At 29.9% G+C, this 18187-nt stretch overlaps 2 protein-coding genes across 5 annotated transcripts; one reads left to right on the top strand and one right to left on the bottom strand.

Annotated features, from left to right (window-relative positions):
- The first annotated feature begins 764 nt into the window (after nt 1–764).
- Nucleotides 765–17177, top strand: LOC105667551 (cytochrome P450 4C1-like). Of its 2 annotated transcripts, XM_067356255.1 has the most exons (12): nt 765–2791; nt 4201–4307; nt 5274–5361; nt 7044–7232; nt 14508–14571; nt 14786–14912; nt 15005–15068; nt 15318–15403; nt 15473–15541; nt 15830–16007; nt 16194–16370; nt 16434–17177. In XM_067356255.1, exons 1-12 carry the CDS (start codon nt 2626–2628, stop codon nt 16601–16603), a joined length of 1485 nt encoding a protein of 494 aa, XP_067212356.1. In that variant the 5' UTR covers nt 765–2625; the 3' UTR covers nt 16604–17177. The 2 variants fall into 2 exon arrangements, with proteins under 2 accessions (XP_067212356.1, XP_067212354.1); XM_067356253.1 differs by having other exon boundaries at nt 16194–17177.
- On the bottom strand, nt 8407–14325 carry LOC105679544 (RE1-silencing transcription factor A-like). 3 transcript variants are annotated; one of them, XM_067356289.1, is made up of 10 exons: nt 11445–14325; nt 11089–11359; nt 10768–10986; nt 10576–10656; nt 10414–10491; nt 9813–9905; nt 9542–9583; nt 9318–9467; nt 8749–8917; nt 8407–8653 (listed from the first exon to the last, which is right to left on the bottom strand). In XM_067356289.1, the coding sequence occupies exons 2-9, from the start codon at nt 11357–11359 to the stop codon at nt 8862–8864; spliced, it is 990 nt and encodes a 329-aa protein (XP_067212390.1). In that variant the 5' UTR covers nt 11445–14325; the 3' UTR covers nt 8407–8653; nt 8749–8861. The 3 variants fall into 3 exon arrangements, with proteins under 3 accessions (XP_067212390.1, XP_067212394.1, XP_067212399.1); XM_067356293.1 differs by lacking the exon at nt 10576–10656 and having other exon boundaries at nt 11445–14323; XM_067356298.1 differs by lacking the exons at nt 10768–10986; nt 11089–11359; nt 11445–14325 and having other exon boundaries at nt 10569–10635.
- Nucleotides 17178–18187: the final 1010 nt, after the last annotated feature.

The following is an 18187-nucleotide window of genomic DNA, read 5'->3' as shown; positions in this document are numbered from 1 at the left end:
AGAGCACTTTATTTATTTAAGGCCCTTGACAAACCTCTCGCAAGCATACTTGATTGTTCCTATAATATATCAAGTTTAATCTCAAAGTTATTACATGATGTACCAAGTACAACAAACGAGCTTACCTGTAAAAAATGTAAAACTAACTCTAAGATTATTAAATCAGTTCTGGAAATTGATTCAAAGCCGATATTGACCGAAGGATTGAAAACTGGTTTAGAGAAAAGTGTTAATAAATATTTTTCAACCACAAAGAAGAAAGTTTATTGTAACTCTTGCAAAGGTTATGGGTATGAATATAGTGAACCAGGCTCACACCTGTTAATTGATACAGAACATCCTTTTATCAGTATGCTTCAAATAGATCCCGCATTTTCATCTGAAATACCTTTATCTGAAATACCGCATTTTATTATGATAAGAAATATTAAATATGTTTTAATCGGTGTTATACATTTTATTCCACCTGAAATAAAAAATGGTATTGGCCATTATGTTGCTTTCTGTAAGACAGTAACTGGATCATGGAAACAGTGTGATGATGTAAAATTTAAAGCAGATCTAATTCCCAATGGATCTCTATCAAGCACGCTTGTTCGACCAGCAATTATAGGGTATGTTCAAATATAAGTCGAATTAAAACAAAAGAGAGAGAGAGATATTTACATAATTTCAGAAATTTATGAATAAAATTAATAATGCGCCTGTGCGCACATGTGCGCACACACACACACGCGCGCGCGCGCACAACAGAGAGGGTTTGGAGTCATTAAATACCGCGGAAGTGACGAACCGTGGGGTCCTGATCTCTGCCTGTGTCACAAGCACACGCACGCGCGCGCACACACACATACATACATGCATAAACACACCCATACACACACACGCGCACACGCACACACACACACACACACACACAAGAGGTGTAAATCCGACCGCGCAACATCCACGTTGTACACCTTGGGTTAAGCTAATGCCGGCGGTATCATAAACTTTGACGACTCATGACTCGGAAAGTTTTTATTTTAAATGAGCAAGATTATGTGGACCAAAGTGAAGATGACTCCCCTTTCAAATTCAATTGTCTATAACTTTCGAACTAGAGGGTAAACGTTTGCAAAAAAAGAAAATTTCGAATTTTTAATATGGAAGGGCCAGTGTGAAGTTGGCTTCCCCATAATTGATTTGTCTATAACTTTAGAACTAGAGGAGGGCAAACGGAAATTTCGATGGGGCATTCGTGGGCAAACGATGGGCAAACGTTTGCAAAAAAAAATTTTTAATTTTTTAATATTGGGGGGCCAGTGTGAAGTTGGCCCCCCAAAATTGATTTGCCTATAACTTTTGAACTAGAGGGGGGCAAACGGAAATTTCGATGGGGCATTCGTGGGCAAACAATGGGCAAACGTTTGCAAAAAAAAATTTTTAAACTTTTAATATTGGGGGGCCAATGTGAAGTTGGCCCCCCAAAATTGATTTGCCTATAACTTTTGAACTAAAGGGGGGCAAACGGAAATTTCGATGGGGCATTCGTGGGCAAACGATGGGCAAACGTTTGCAAAAAAAAAATTTTTAATTTTTTAATATTGGGGGGCCAGTGTGAAGTTGGCTCCCCCAAAATTGATTTGCCTATAACTTTTGAACTAAAGGGGGGCAAACGGAAATTTCGATGGGGCATTCGTGGGCAAACGATGGGCAAACGTTTGCAAAAAAAAAATTTTTAATTTTTTAATATTGGGGGGCTAACTTCACACAGCTCATTAAGTGCGATAATTTTTTCTGCATAAACAAAAGGCATACTATGTATTATAAAAGGCAAAAAAGCGATATATTATAAAAATCAACGGACAATTTATTAAATGGTAAGTACGGTTGAATTGGATTCATTTATTATATATTTCTAATAATTGTTACTAATATATCTACCAAATATATCGATTAACAATAACATTACATCAATATTATAATTCGCCACTCAACAATGTAATTGTTATATACATGTTATAGTGCATTTACATTGTTGAGTGATATTGAGTGAAATTATAATATTGGTGTAATGTTACTATTAGCTGGTGTTTACTAAGTATTTTGTAATCCTTTATCTATTCTAAAACTATTTCTCTTGATTTCATAAAGTGTACATATCTATTGGTATAGAATAATACTATACGAATACTCGAAGAAATTTTCAAGTGTGCGAATTATAGTGCATGTAACTTCTTGAATCATTCTTATAGTATTCTTCTATGAATTCCTAAAGAATTACAATTTAGGAAAGAAGAAAACTTGAAAAATACTTTGCGAATTTACTGTGCTATCTGGGTATTCAGTCGGAAATCAATTATCCCGCTTTATTCTGCAGTCTTTATATAAATACCATTAATTTTACTTTTTTCTCTCCTGCCTTTGCATAAATCAAGCAAACCACTTCCATCCTTTTTCTCTTGTCCTTGTGTCTGACTATAAAAATGCTTCTGCTACCATTTTTCCCGTCAGAGTGCATATTGAAAGCAAAAAGAAATAACTTCAGTAGTGTTTGCAGTTCGAGCAATAATATCAGTGCCAACTAATATCTTTTTATTTTTTGTGAATAACGTGATTATTGCTATAAAAATAAGTATAACTATGTTTGTAACCATTATATTAGCAACTTTAATTTGTCTTGGAGTGTGCTATGTTTTATCGAAATTCTGGCATCGATCTTTTATTAAAAAAATTAACACTTTGCCTGGCCCGAAAACATATCCATTTATTGGAAATGTTCTCTATTTTTTTAGAATAAAGACTACAGGTAATAACAAAATATAATATACTTTATGTACAAAAGTACTTTATATACAAAAGTAAAAGAATTAAAAATACAAATAATATTAAGATATTGCTTTTCCTTATTAAAATAATAATCGTGGAAACAACAAGCTAATAAAGCAGGAGTCAGATAGAATTGCTCTAAAGTTTATTTTATTAAAAAATTATTACAATAAACGTTTCGGCCTAAGGAATGTGGCCATCTTTAGTGTAAAAATTGACATAAATCAAGATCTATAGAGAGAAGGTTACCTCATGCGCAAAGAGGGACGAGCGGCAAGAAGGGCAAATGCAGAGAGGGTTGAGCGGCAAGAGGGGCAATGATGATCTCATCGGCAAACAAAAGCTATCTCAGACAGCTACTGTTTGTCGATTAGATCATCATACTCTCCCCTTTCTTCATCGCCCCTCGCCATCAAGCTGTTTCTAGCTCCTTCCTTACTTCATCGTCCCTTGCCATCAACCGGTTTTTCTGAGATAACCTTTTTTCTATAGATCTTATCCTTCAACCGGTTTTACTGAGGTAACCTTCTCTCTATAGATCTTGGACATAAATAATGTAGTCGTAAGTAGAAAAACGTTGATAAGCTAGTTAAGCTAGAAACGCTCTCGAACAAGGGTTATGATTTTGATAAAACATCCTGTTAATGTGAAACGAAACACGAGTTAGGAGCATTCTCAAAGCCCAAAAATAAAAAAATTTTGTTTGTGTATAAATACTTCTGGTAATATAGTTTGTACATTAAATTAACATAAAAGAATTAACATTAAATTAATTAACATTAAATTAAATTTCAGAGAACATTGTTTTACTTAAATATATCTGCGTTACAATTTTGTAATTAATAATTTTATCTTAATAATTAATTACAATTATTAGAGAAGAATAAACTTCTTAAAAGTCAACAATAAAAATTTGAAAATTGCTTACATTATTCAATCATAATGCATATCTACACTCGCAATTTGTGTACTGCACAATACAATTACATACTATTATATATATTGAGTAAATTTTTACTATAACATTGCGACTTAAGACTTACTATTTTTCTTTTATTGTAAAAATCATAATATGATTTTTTAAATATATTTCCATGAACAAGAATAGTTCTTCTCTACCGCTCGATAAATCAAGTTACAGAATCATCTTATGCGTTGATTATATCTATGCAAAGAGCTTAACATTTATAATGAATCGTACATTAAATCATACACTATATTTTATTGTTCAGTATTTTATAATAAAAAAATTTTTTTAAGTAATTCCTTTGAAATGGAATTTATATTAATTTATGGAACATATGGAATTTAATATTAATATGAAACTAGTTAATTTTTTTTTAAATAAAAAAAAAATATTTTTTTAAGTAATAAAAAGATTCTTTTTAGAAATTATACAAGTTACGAATACATTAGTGAATGATTTTTCATCTCCACTTCGAGTCTGGTTTGGCAATACTGCATATATCGCTGTATATGACGGAGAACAGATAAAGGTAAAAGAATAACGTATGATAATACAAACATGTATTATAAAGAATAAAGATTTTCTATAAACATATACATAAAAAATATTTATTATTATAAAAATTAAATAATATAAATTTTTATTGTGTGTGTAACTTTTATACTTTACTTTAAATAATAAAAATAATTTTCTAAAGCAGTGCTCGGAATTAGTCTGAACATTTCAGCCGATTTCCGTGGTATACGCCTCCTTTCCTCTCCTTACCGCGCGCGCCGCAGCCGCTAGGGCCAGCGCCGCCGAGCGTTAGGAGCGGCACTATCTGATTAGGTTCTATGAGTAGGTTCTTCTCCCTATTTATTAAAATTTAAAAAAATTTATTAAAATTTATTAAAAATAAATTTTTTTTTAAATTTATTAAGTGGAAATATTTCAATAGATTTCTACGTCACCCATGAGGTACTAATACTGACACGTTTTTCAAAAAGTGGTTTTTATCTACATTATTGCATCAATTGTTCATTCTCATAAAAGGCTAAGAAAATCTAATTAAGAAAATCTCTTTTACATATATATTTTTTTTTAAATTAAGAATTTATTTTTATCTTTAGTGGAATAGGTCTACGGGGGAAACCATTTACCAAAAAAAACGCGTCAGCATTAGTATCTCATGGGTGACGTGGAAATCTATTGAAATATTTCCACTTAATAAATTTAAAAATAAAAAATTTATTTTTAATAAATTTTAATACATTTTTAAAAATTTTAATAAATAGGGAAAAGAACTCACTCATAATCAGATAGTGTCGCTCCTAACGCTCGGCGGCGCTGGCCCTAGCGGCTGCGGCGCGCGCGGTAAGGAGAGGAAAGGAGGCGTATACCACGGAAATCGGCTGAAATGTTCAGACTAATTCCGAGCACTGTTCTAAAGTATATGTAAATAATAGAAATAGTACAAATAAATACACATATTTAATATAATATAAAAACATTTTAGGCTGTCCTGCAAAGTCGATGCTTCGAGAAAAGTTCACTTTATAACATTTTTAAATCAACATTGAAAACAGGACTTGTCACATCTCCTGGTAAGATATTTCAATAAGAATAAAGCTTAATTAATTGTTATTACTTACTCTAAATAATATTTAATTTAGTTTAAATAATGAAGTAGTAACAAGCACTTTCTTATATACTATTCATTTAGCATTATGTTTATAACACAATAATTACAATAATATTTATGCATAAATAATATTTGCTTATACAGGGTGATTCAAAATAATCTGATGTCCTTGCAATGCCATATTCTTGAGCAAATTCTGTGACGATTTTTCCTTTTACAAAATTTTGTCCGAAGCTTAGTTTTCGACTTATAATTGAAAATAGTTTACTACTTAGGAGTCCGATACAACAGACAGACAGGGACGAGCAATGCGTCGTGAGACGATAGTAAACACTTGACAGTCTTATTATACGTTGCGCGTCCCTGCCTGCCCGTTGTACCGAACTCGTAAATTGCTATCTATTTTCAATTATAACTCGAAAACTAAGCTTCGAACAAAATTTTGTAAAAGGAAAAATCGTCTCAGAATTCGCTCAAGAATATGGCATTGCAAGGACATCTGGTTATTTTGAATTACCCTGTATATAAAGGGTGTCCTTAAAATTTTGACAAAGCGCTCGTGTGCAGGTAAAGCGGACTAAACTGAGTCGAAAAGTCTTGTACCATTTTGCAATTTTGGCAACAGTTAACGAGTTATTAATTACTAAAAATCGCCGAATAAATGCATATCCGCCCAGCCTATCGCCGAATGCAAGCGCGCGGCGAGATATAATAAAAAAACAGGAGACCATCATATATCATATATAGAGCGGACTTTGCTGCTTATAGTAAACAATTTCCCGCGCGCCTAGCGACCATGATTGCTGCGCGGTTGTACAGGGTGTTGCATATACATATTGGGCAGTACGACGGGTTGCGCGGCATACTTTGCAGGGATAGGCGCGGTTCAGTGGGTAATGACAGCAATTTACAACGCTAACACGCGCGAAAAGTAAAGCAGTAAAGAAAGAAATTTTGTTGTATCATATTTGTTTTTTTTAACGTGTTAACTTTCTAAAATTTAATTTTTCATCTTTAATGTGTTTTAGCTTCTCTAGTTATAATCGCAACGATTATTCAAGTCCGTCATAATTGAAACGCCGTAAACTCAAAATTAGTAAAAATGCGCGCAATCAATTCGATTAATAAGTTATGATGGTACGTATATATGCTGTCATCACCCACTGAACCGCGCCTATCCCTGCAAAATATGCCGCGCAACTCGTCGTACTGCCCAATATGTATATGCAACACTCTGTATCTCGCCGCGCGCTTACATTCGGCGGTAGGCTAAGTGGATATGCGCTTATTCGCCGATCTTTAGTAATTAATAACTCGTTAATTGTTGCGAAAATTGCAAAATGGTACAGGACTTTTCGATTCAGTTTAGTCCGTTCTATCTGCACACGAGCGCTTTGTTAAAATTTTAGGGACATCCTGTATATATAGAAGAAATCAAATTCCACAGTAGGACTGCAAATCTCTTGTGAAATTTGATCTTTTCTGTGCTATCTTTATCATTTTCATAATCACTTTTCTGATTTACCTGAGTATACTCGAGCAATATTATTATATTTATCCCGTTATCTCACAGGGAAGCGGTTAATATTATATAACGGATCAATAACTTTTTCCTAATTATTTTTTTGTATTTATTTATTTCAGTATCTTTATGGAGCTTACATCGAAAAGTGGTGGAGAAATTTTTAACTCCAAACAATTTACGAGTCCACTCTAATATATTTGTAGAACAATCATTAGCATTTATGAACGAATTAGAAAAAGTTGAAAAAGATGGAAATGAAATTATCTTTCTTGACTTTGTATATAAACATATTTTGGACAGTGCACTTGGTAAGAATTAGTAACTTTACTATCTTGTAAAATGTCTACTTTTGTATATTAAAAACAATTTTAAGATAAGAATTATTTGGTGAAAAATATAATTCTTGTATATTTTTTTGTAATATTTCTAAAAATTTCTAAAAACAAATTAAAATAAAAATTTTGAAATTTCCCGTAAATTACAATTACATAATTACAGACTTCAAATGTTTATTAATACATATAAACACATTGGATACGTTTAGAAAACATATGAAATAACCATGTGCTATCTGGAATATACATTAAGAGTTGTCAACGCCAGAAGACTAGACTAGATCATTTTACATATCCCCTTTCGTAACAAAATACAGATAGATTAAATAAAATAAAAATGTTAATTATGATTTAATGGAAATTAGTTGACAATTATTTTAAATGTATATAACGCAAACTTAAGTGCGAAAAACATATTATTTTATTCCAATGATATTTAGATTACGAAAACAATATTGGTAATATTACTGGAAAATAAAGAAAATAGATCTCAATTCATAGGCATAAAAATTGTGCTAACAAAAGTAGAATAATTTATTGTAATTATTTTTAAAGTTAACTTTTATCCCTGGTAGAAAAATCACCATGGTGCTAGGCTGGCGCTAACTTACTTGCCCCACTGCCTGATAAGGAGCTAGTATGGCATGTAGACTAGCGCCAGACATAAAATCATCACATTCTTCCAGTTTAATACCCGATTTAATCGACTAGTCAGGCGTTAGCTAGCTCTAGTGTAGTGCTATCTAGCCGTGGTGTGGCGCACGGTAGTTCTGATGTTGTACTATCTAGCCATGATGTGGCGATAGCTAGTTCTCACGCAGTTCTTATTTTTATAATCGACATCCAGACGTTAAAAATAAAATTTAATATTTTTCATTAAAAATATATATAACAAAATATAAAATATTTAATTTTCGATAATTCTCTCTTAATATTTTTACATACACATGTCCGTATAGAATTTGACGTTGCAATGTTCGGAAAAGATCTAAATGTTCACAGAAAATGATATTCAATAGAAACTCAATGTTTTATATCCAAAATTATATTAACATAAATTTTTTAAGCACTGTTAATCTGGACATTTAAATATGGAAGTTATATGAAAGTATTAATATGTTAAAACATTGAACAAAATTGTTTCAACTATTGTGTGAACTTTTTATTCTATATGGATGATAAAATGAGAAATACAATTAAGGAATAATTTAAGAATAATTTTAAAAAATTAACAACTTGAAAAGACAGTTATTAGGCGTTTAGAGTTTGGTTTTTAATTCGATCCTTTCGGTGTCCCTCCCAGTCTTTTGCATTCGACAAAGTATTGCTGATTGTCTTCAAAATGTGGGATTCTTTAATATATTCTCCCTTTATATTTAATCCGATATATATGTCTGAAATAATTGTAAATAGAAATAATAAATTATGCACATACACGGTATGAGTTCAGTTACTTACTGATAATAATTAAATAATATAGTTATTTTACCTTCAATATACTGATACAGACGAGTTCTTTTGAAAACTTTTTTCCCGTTTATCTCTTTAATTGCCGTGTATTTTAATGCAATCTCTCTTGACATAATTATTTTTAATTTGTTGCTAATGTTTTTCGATAATGTTTGATCTACATCGATGTACTGACGTAAATAAGCACACTGAAAATATAAACATAGAAATTGTTAGACTATGCAAAACACTATCAAAGAACTGTTATTATATTTTACATACACACACACACGCACACATACTACACACATTTTAATTATACTTATACCAGATTTATTATACTTATACCAGAAGCACTTACAAATTCAGAACAAAAATTTTCCATTTTTAATTTTGTGTTAAATTACAAGCAGCCGTTTGATTAATCAGAACACTTTTTATTTTTTTTATATCAAATGCGATATTTTCTACTTTTGAAAGTAGCAAATTTATTTTTGTAAATAAAAATTTATTTTAAAAAATTTCGAAACATATATACATAAAAAATTATATATATATATGTGTGTGTGTGTGTGGAAAATTTCGATTGCGTTTATAATTTCAACTAACTTGTATCATTTATTTCAATCGCAGATTTCAACTGTTGTATAACATCAGCGGAACCCTCGTTTAGCTGGTTTGTTAAAATATTCGGAATAGTTGATATGACGGGTATTTCATTTTCAAACAGTAAGACATTTTCCTCCTGGCACTGTTGATCTGAAAAATATACAAACTTCTAGTAAAAATTAGTCAAGAAATATATAGTATAAGTTTATCTAAAAATACCATACCTAAATTATTTGAAAACAAGTCCAAGTCATAGAATTTTTCATCTGAAAAAAATACACCATAAAATTAAAGAATTCGTAAATAATGTATTCTATAAAGAAACATTTCATCATTATGAAATCATTGAAACGTATTTTATTATTTATAATTATACGATTTCTCATTTGCCATTTACTTCTGTAATTCAAGATAATTAAGAATATCAACATTTAATGTTGTGAACAAATCTAATCTGAATGTAAACGAATATAAATAAGAAATTTTATAAATTACCTTTGTCATGTTTATCTTTACTAGATTCTTCATAAGAATCATTTTTCATTGCAGTGTAATTTTTGTCGTTGGTTTGCTGTGACATACACTCATCTGGAAAATAATTATAAAAATAATAATGTGTAAAATTATAATAAATGATGCAAAGTATTTAATTACGAATGTAAACACAGAAAAATGATGTTTGTTCAAGTGAATTAATTTGAGAATTACTAGCATTTTTTACAAACTTCATTAGATTTCTCATCTGTATATTACAACAATTAAAATAATACGTATAGTAAAGAAAATTAAATATATTATTTAACTAATTATGCAATATAATCAATTTTAAAATATTATTCTTAAACAAATAGACTGAGCAGGAAGAATTACTATATTCATCAACATCAAATGATTTTTATACCAAAATGAATGTTAAATTATGTTGTATAAAATTATAAAAAATTTTTAATTATGTTGCAGGCGTTGTGGATTGTAATGTATAAAAATATAATAATATATAGTTATGTAGAGCAATTGATGTAAATGTAGTGGCAATAATAAAAAAGTAACATACATAATTGAATTATATGATACATATGCATTCAAATAAAGTTACCTTCGAATAAGGTATCACATATTGCAGATTCGTCCGTGCATTTATTCTTTTTCTCAAGTCTTTTTGATAAATTTTCGCCTAAAAAAATAAGAAAATGTAATTATATGCGGTAAAAATTTAAATAGATACATTAATTATTAAACTTAGACAATCACAAAGTACATTTAGATGAGCTAGATAATTTGGAAGAACCAATTTTTTCTGCATATGATTTTTCGCCAGTCTTTTTTAATATTTTAAAAGCTGAAAATGTTAAAAATAATTAATAATTATAAATTATTATTGAATATAAAAATAGATTATTAATACATCTCATCCTATTAATTATGCTTTAAATACACATTTTACAAATACATTCGTTTGGAAGACGATCCTCGTGAAGAAATTCTTCCACTGTCGTGACAGAATTGAATAGTTCGTTTATCTGTTTTTCATTTTTTAAAAGTTTTTTTTTGCGAATTGAATTTTCTACTTTCTTTGATTTTTCATTTTGATCTTCATTTGAATTACTTGTAAAAGCAAATTCCTTGTCATTTAATAATTGTAATCTAAGCAGAGCATCGGCATACGTTTCTGTAATAAGTTTATTACAATAATAACAATAATAAAAATTTGGTAATATTTTACAGTATTAACTTCTTATATAATTAATAGTAAAATTACATAAATTCATACTTCCATGTGCTTTAATTTCCACGGTGTACTCCGGCCATGATGTTGGTGCAGTGTCTAAATTCTTTACAATGTTATGTAACAGTTCGGAATCTCTCTCAGTGTATGGTGGCGGAAGAAATTTACATTTTATTTTTTTTGTCTTCGCGTTCCAGTCGAGCCAATTTCTTGGCACAATGTCCAGTTGTTTTATGGACCCTTTTCTTCCTCTTGTCACGAATTGGACGATCACGTATGGACGACTTTCGTCGTCACTATCACTAGTGTCAGACATCTATAAATATAAGATAAACAAATTTAAATATACCCAGCAACCTGTAGAAAAATTATGTCACTGGCTATGTTACAATATCACTTACTGTGAAAATTCGATTTTTATCAATAGCGATGTTCAATCTTGTAAATACTTTTCGTTCAGTAGTCCTGCCATCTTGTTCGTGCTCGTGTTTTCTGCAACGTTTTTTGTTTCTCGAGCCTTGGTAGCGTTTCTATGACAACATTGTCGACATTCACACATGAATATTGACACCGTCTATTTTGACATTAGATAGACACTATTTTCTTCAGTTCGAATTCTGCAGACGTTAGCCTGCGGTATACACAAAGCATTTGCTTTGTGTAGTGGCTTAGAGTGCAAAAGTTTGGAAATTGCAAGCTTCTACACGACTATCACTGCCAACCACACTACATTGTTATAAACCTTTCTATTTGAATCCATATTTTCATGTTTTGCACACTGCACTTATCACCGCACCACATCACACTAAGCCAATTGTAAACTTAAATATTCGCTTTTATATTAATGCAAAAGTTCCAAAGCAAAGACTTTTGTATTTTCTTTATTTGGTTTTAAAATCATTAATTTTGTTGAAATTGTATTAATTAAAATTGATTTGTCTGTTAATGCTGGTTTAGGATTTAATTCATAAATATCTACATTTGCAGAATTACACGGATATGTGTACACGAAATCCTTTACTTTCATAATGTCGACGTTTGCTTTAAAAATACCATCTGTGACATATATTTTTTTTATACGACAAATATTTTTATTGTTTAAAATAACAGTATTGTCGGGTGATTTTGTTGTAATGGTTATTTGTTTATATTTTAATTTTTTTATTTCTCCATTAGTCTGTTGTAGAATTTCTATTGAAGGGAGAGACGGTTTTTCATTAAGACATAATTTTTTTTCGTGCATTCTTCAAGCTAATTGAGGAGCAACATTGTGTGGTGAACGTAATGTGTTTTTTATTTTTCCTAAAAAAATTTCAAACGGAAACGCAGTTATGTAATTTAAGTTACATTGCATATTCTGTACGTCGTCTGGTATATGTTGAAGGCTGTGTACGTTCATTACCACAAATTCTGGACCATACAGTTCTTTTGATATTAAAATGAACTTTTGCAACAGATCTCTGGCGTAATCGACATAGTTTAAAGCATTTTTTGAACATAACATTCGACATGCTACATGTAAAAGAAGAAAATGCTTGTACATATTTTTATCAAGAATATCTTTAAATAGAATTGGCCCGCCGAATAATAAAATAAATCTATAATCAGTTACTTTATAATTTAAATGGCACGATACAGGTCTAATTTTTCGGTCAAACTCGATTGGCTGCTGGTGTTTTATAATTTCCATTTTCTTGCATAATTCGCTTCTCTGCTCTTGACTTAATTTAACATTTAAATCATTAGACATCAACGCATCCAATATTTTTTTCATGACTCCTAAAAAACAAAGATGCATTGAGTCGAGAATAAATTGATCTATCATATTCAATGATGGCTGTATTAATACAAGCGGAGAAACAATTGTGTGATGTTCGATATCGTTGAAATTTCTGAAAGTTTCGTCAGTTCGTTTTTCACAATTATCTTTGGTTATGTATATGTCATTGTATTATTAATTTTTATTCCTTCAATTGTACACCGTTCACAGCCATATTTAGCATTGTGTCCTTTTATACCTTTCAAGAATGATCGAGCCGGTGTATCACATACAAAACATTTGATTTTTACTTCATATTGTTTACCGTTAATATCTATGCCACTATGCTTAAGATCGTTAATTTCTAAAATAAATTGACATAAAAATTCTTCTACATCCTTCGGTTTATGATTTCCTGAGTATAATGCTGTGACAAATGGAGAATAAACGTCAGGTTCAAAGTAAACTTTTACGAGTATAGGTCATACAACTTTTGCACTAGATTTAAATAGTTTTATGCCATCGATATTAATAATTAAATTTAAAGTATTGCTGTTATGTATATCGTTATTTACACAAGACTGTAGGCCTTGTTTAATACCAAAGTAAGTAAATTGTCCCTCAGTGCCGTCAGAATCTGTCATTGTAATTATTTTGTATGTTGCAGTATTTGTCTGCAAAAAGGTTTTTGCGGATTTTGGCAATGAAGGCATTAACCTAGTCCGAAAAATATTTAACAACTTATCTAAAGTTGATTGCGGAACTTGACATTCTAAAGCCCATGCTCTTAATTTTTTTTCTTTGTCTGCATCAGTGGGTTCAGTTTCTACGTGAGTCTCAGGATCATTAACATCATTATCTTCGTTTTCTTCATATATCTCATCGTTGTTACACTCACTAGAATCATCACTATTAGTGTCTTGATTATTAATTTTATTTTCAGAAACTGAAATAGATTCTTGGGTGTCAAATACAGGTTCTTTTCTTAAATCATTGGAATTGCCACAATGCTCTTTTATTTTTGATTCCACGCCGCTCCTCAATTTTTTGTTTTGCCTATTAATACTAATTTGTTTAATGTGTCTTTTCAATTTTAAAGTATTTCTATATTTGGAAGCTCTGTATCTCGCAGAGAATAATTTCAAATTTTTATCCATTTTAAAACGTCTAGATTATTTAGATATATTTGCAGACTGCAGTACATAAATCTCTCGATTCCTAGCCTAACTAATTCCGAATGTCATATTTTATGCCAGAAATGTCATATTTCATGTCAGAAATGATCTTTTCCCAGCCTTGAATAGCCCTGACTAGAAGTAGTCTGGAAAAAACTAGCGCCAGACTACTTCTAATTAGACATTATTAACATAGTATATTTCTAGCACCTCGTTAGAAATAGCTTGACGCTGATTCGCGCCACTTCAAAACTAAATTTATTATATTAAATAGGGATACAACATGACAGTCAAGATAGGAGCTAGCTAGACATCAGGATCTAGCGTGGCACTTTCTACCAGGGTATATTTCTTATGAAACCGAATATGTAAAAATTAATTTAATATTTTAACTAAATATTGAATAAAATTTTTAAAAAGTTTAAGTTTAATTCAAAAACTGGATAATTGGCAACTCTCTATGTAAATACAGTTTATGTACTCAGATATTATAATAAATGTTAATCTATTTTTTTTATGCAACACTATAGTAATTATGTTGGGCGTCAAAATGGAATCGCAACTAATAAACCGAATCTATAAATGTACGACAAGGTATAAATGTATTTAATTTAAATTCTTATAATTAATATCAAATTTATATCGTAGAAATAAATCTTTTTAAAACAGATATATATATTTTTAAAGAATTTTAAATATTTTAATTATAGTAATAAAAAAGAACTAAATTCCTGACATAATTTATAAAATTTTATAATTACGTTTAAATAAATCTTTCGCAATGATTTACGGAAGAAACATGTTTCAGCATAAGGGAAATTTGGAAATGTAGAATAAGTAACCTACTTTTTCATTCAAATGTTCTATTTAATCTCAGTACTATAAAATGGAGACAACAAAAACAATTAAATTGTCTTAATTTGCTTGTAAATGAGGTATATTGAAATGTTATTTATTACCATTCTGCCTAAATTTCTTTGTTTGTAAATTCCTTTGTTTATGTTATATATAATTTCTAATTACTCAGATGGAGCAAATGAGACATGCATTCGATAAACGTGTGGCAACCAAGACCAACAGTGAGACAGTTCGTAAGTTTGTTAATGTTCTACTTAAGTATTTATATTTGTTCAATGTTATAATATTTAAAAATTTTTTAAATAACGGCGAAAAAAGTTTTTTCGGCAATTGTTGTTGATAGATTGATGAAACGCTATTTTTAATGATTTTTTTCTTTTCTTTTATTACTCTTACAAAAATTTCAAAATTATATGTGTAGGAAACTTACTTTTATAAGAAAGTAATCAATTATTTTATATATATTTGTTCAAATAACACAGTTTTCGACATTCTATTGGAAGCATGTCATAACGGAAGATTAACTCAACAAGAATTTTGGGATCATATGATTACAATGTCACTCGCAGTACGTATTTATATTTTGACATTTAAACTATATGTAGACGTATAATAAAACAGGTTTTTATTTACATAGGCCACTGACACAACTGCCATTACAATAAATTTTGTGATTTTTATGCTCGCAAATTTCCCAGAAGTACAAGTACGTAGACATTAAATTTATTGAAATACAATACAACTTATTAACTTGCTTAATACATATATAAAACTTATAAATAATGTTATTTCAAGTTAATAGCTATATATAATATATTATTTATGTTAAAAATTTAAATAGAATTATGCAAACATTTTTATTTATTATTACTTACGTTTTAGTCATTGCTACCAATATTAATTCCATAAGCAATGCACAAAATTTTAATCACAAGTATAGAGTAATATAAAAATTAAAAAATACACATAATTGCTTCGATTTATTTTATACTAGGAAAAAGCGTATAAAGAATTATCAGAAATTTACGGCATTGAATCTCCAAAATCTGTACCAATTAAATATAATGATTTGCAACATATGAATTATTTGAACCGAGTTATTAAGGAAACAATGAGACTTTTCCCTGCTATTCCTTTTATTGGACGAATTCTAACAGAAGACGTAAAGATAGGTATGATTAACTATAATTGTGCAATATAATAATTTATTTGAAAATTGTGTTTTTTTGTGCTACAATTAAAAGACAAAGATACATACAAAAGTAATTTTTTAATAATAAGACGTATGTTTACTCAGACTATTTTTTACTATTGCATTTTTATTATAATATTTTAATATAAACATATGTATATTTTAGGAGAAACTATTTTACCTAAAGGAGCTGATACAATTATGTCTATATTTCATATGCACCGAAATAAGAAACATTGGTCGAATCCCTTGATGTTCGATCCAGATAGATTTCTTCCGGAAAAAGAAGGGCATTGTTCGAAATATTTTATGCCGTTTAGTAACGGACGGAGAAATTGTATTGGTAAGCACGAACAAATAACAAAATATGATAAAATTGCCTTGTATATAATTAACAAAATTGCAGGTCAGAAGTATGCGATGATTTCTATGAAAGTCATTCTAATAACATTGATACGCACGTTTGAATTTAAAGTAGATAAAAATATCAAAATAGAAGACATAGAACTTAATACAGACATAGCATTGTGTACTGTGGATCCTCTGAAAGTTAAAATACAAAAAAGAGATTATTAATTTATTATATTAATTTATTTATTAATAAGAGCCCTGGTAGAAAGTGCCACGCTAGATCCTGATGTCTAGCTAGCTCCTATCTTGACTGTCATGTTGTATCCCTATTTAATATAATAAATTTAGTTTTGAAGTGGCGCGAATCAGCGTCAAGCTATTTCTAACGAGGTGCTAGAAATATACTATGTTAATAATGTCTAATTAGAAGTAGTCTGGCGCTAGTTTTTTCCAGACTACTTCTAGTCAGGGCTATTCAAGGCTGGGAAAAGATCATTTCTGACATGAAATATGACATTTCTGGCATAAAATATGACATTCGGAATTAGTTAGGCTAGGAATCGAGAGATTTATGTACTGCAGTCTGCAAATATATCTAAATAATCTAGACGTTTTAAAATGGATAAAAATTTGAAATTATTCTCTGCGAGATACAGAGCTTCCAAATATAGAAATACTTTAAAATTGAAAAGACACATTAAACAAATTAGTATTAATAGGCAAAACAAAAAATTGAGGAGCGGCGTGGAATCAAAAATAAAAGAGCATTGTGGCAATTCCAATGATTTAAGAAAAGAACCTGTATTTGACACCCAAGAATCTATTTCAGTTTCTGAAAATAAAATTAATAATCAAGACACTAATAGTGATGATTCTAGTGAGTGTAACAACGATGAGATATATGAAGAAAACGAAGATAATGATGTTAATGATCCTGAGACTCACGTAGAAACTGAACCCACTGATGCAGACAAAGAAAAAAAATTAAGAGCATGGGCTTTAGAATGTCAAGTTCCGCAATCAACTTTAGATAAGTTGTTAAATATTTTTCGGACTAGGTTAATGCCTTCATTGCCAAAATCCGCAAAAACCTTTTTGCAGACAAATACTGCAACATACAAAATAATTACAATGACAGATTCTGACGGCACTGAGGGACAATTTACTTACTTTGGTATTAAACAAGGCCTACAGTCTTGTGTAAATAACGATATACATAACAGCAATACTTTAAATTTAATTATTAATATCGATGGCATAAAACTATTTAAATCTAGTGCAAAAGTTGTATGACCTATACTCGTAAAAGTTTACTTTGAACCTGACGTTTATTCTCCATTTGTCACAGCATTATACTCAGGAAATCATAAACCGAAGGATGTAGAAGAATTTTTATGTCAATTTATTTTAGAAATTAACGATCTTAAGCATAGTGGCATAGATATTAACGGTAAACAATATGAAGTAAAAATCAAATGTTTTGTATGTGATACACCGGCTCGATCATTCTTGAAAGGTATAAAAGGACACAATGCTAAATATGGCTGTGAACGGTGTACAATTGAAGGAATAAAAATTAATAATACAATGACATATACATAACCAAAGATAATTGTGAAAAACGAACTGACGAAACTTTCAGAAATTTCAACGATATCGAACATCACACAATTGTTTCTCCGCTTGTATTAATACAGCCATCATTGAATATGATAGATCAATTTATTCTCGACTCAATGCATCTTTGTTTTTTAGGAGTCATGAAAAAAATATTGGATGCGTTGATGTCTAATGATTTAAATGTTAAAT

Source organism: Linepithema humile, chromosome 1, assembly GCF_040581485.1.
Source record: "Linepithema humile isolate Giens D197 chromosome 1, Lhum_UNIL_v1.0, whole genome shotgun sequence".
In the NCBI taxonomy this organism is placed as follows: domain Eukaryota; kingdom Metazoa; phylum Arthropoda; class Insecta; order Hymenoptera; family Formicidae; genus Linepithema; species Linepithema humile.
The sequence above is the reverse complement of the archived record's forward strand: the minus strand, read 5'-3'. Positions and strand labels throughout refer to the sequence as shown.

Excerpts from the sequence above, each read along its gene's own strand:
- LOC105667551 (XM_067356253.1), top strand. The coding sequence starts at position 2,626 with ATGTTTGTAACCATTATATTAGCAACTTTAATTTGTCTTGGAGTGTGC. Across the intron at positions 14,572-14,785 it reads ATCTATAAATGTACGACAAG|CATAAGGGAAATTTGGAAAT; the intron begins GTATAAATGTAT and ends AACATGTTTCAG. Across the intron at positions 16,008-16,193 it reads AACAGAAGACGTAAAGATAG|GAGAAACTATTTTACCTAAA; the intron begins GTATGATTAACT and ends TGTATATTTTAG.
- LOC105679544 (XM_067356289.1), bottom strand. The coding sequence starts at position 11,359 with ATGTCTGACACTAGTGATAGTGACGACGAAAGTCGTCCATACGTGATC. Across the intron at positions 10,492-10,575 it reads ATTATCTAGCTCATCTAAAT|GCGAAAATTTATCAAAAAGA; the intron begins GTACTTTGTGAT and ends TTATTTTTTTAG. Across the intron at positions 9,468-9,541 it reads CTTGTTTTCAAATAATTTAG|ATCAACAGTGCCAGGAGGAA; the intron begins GTATGGTATTTT and ends TATATTTTTCAG.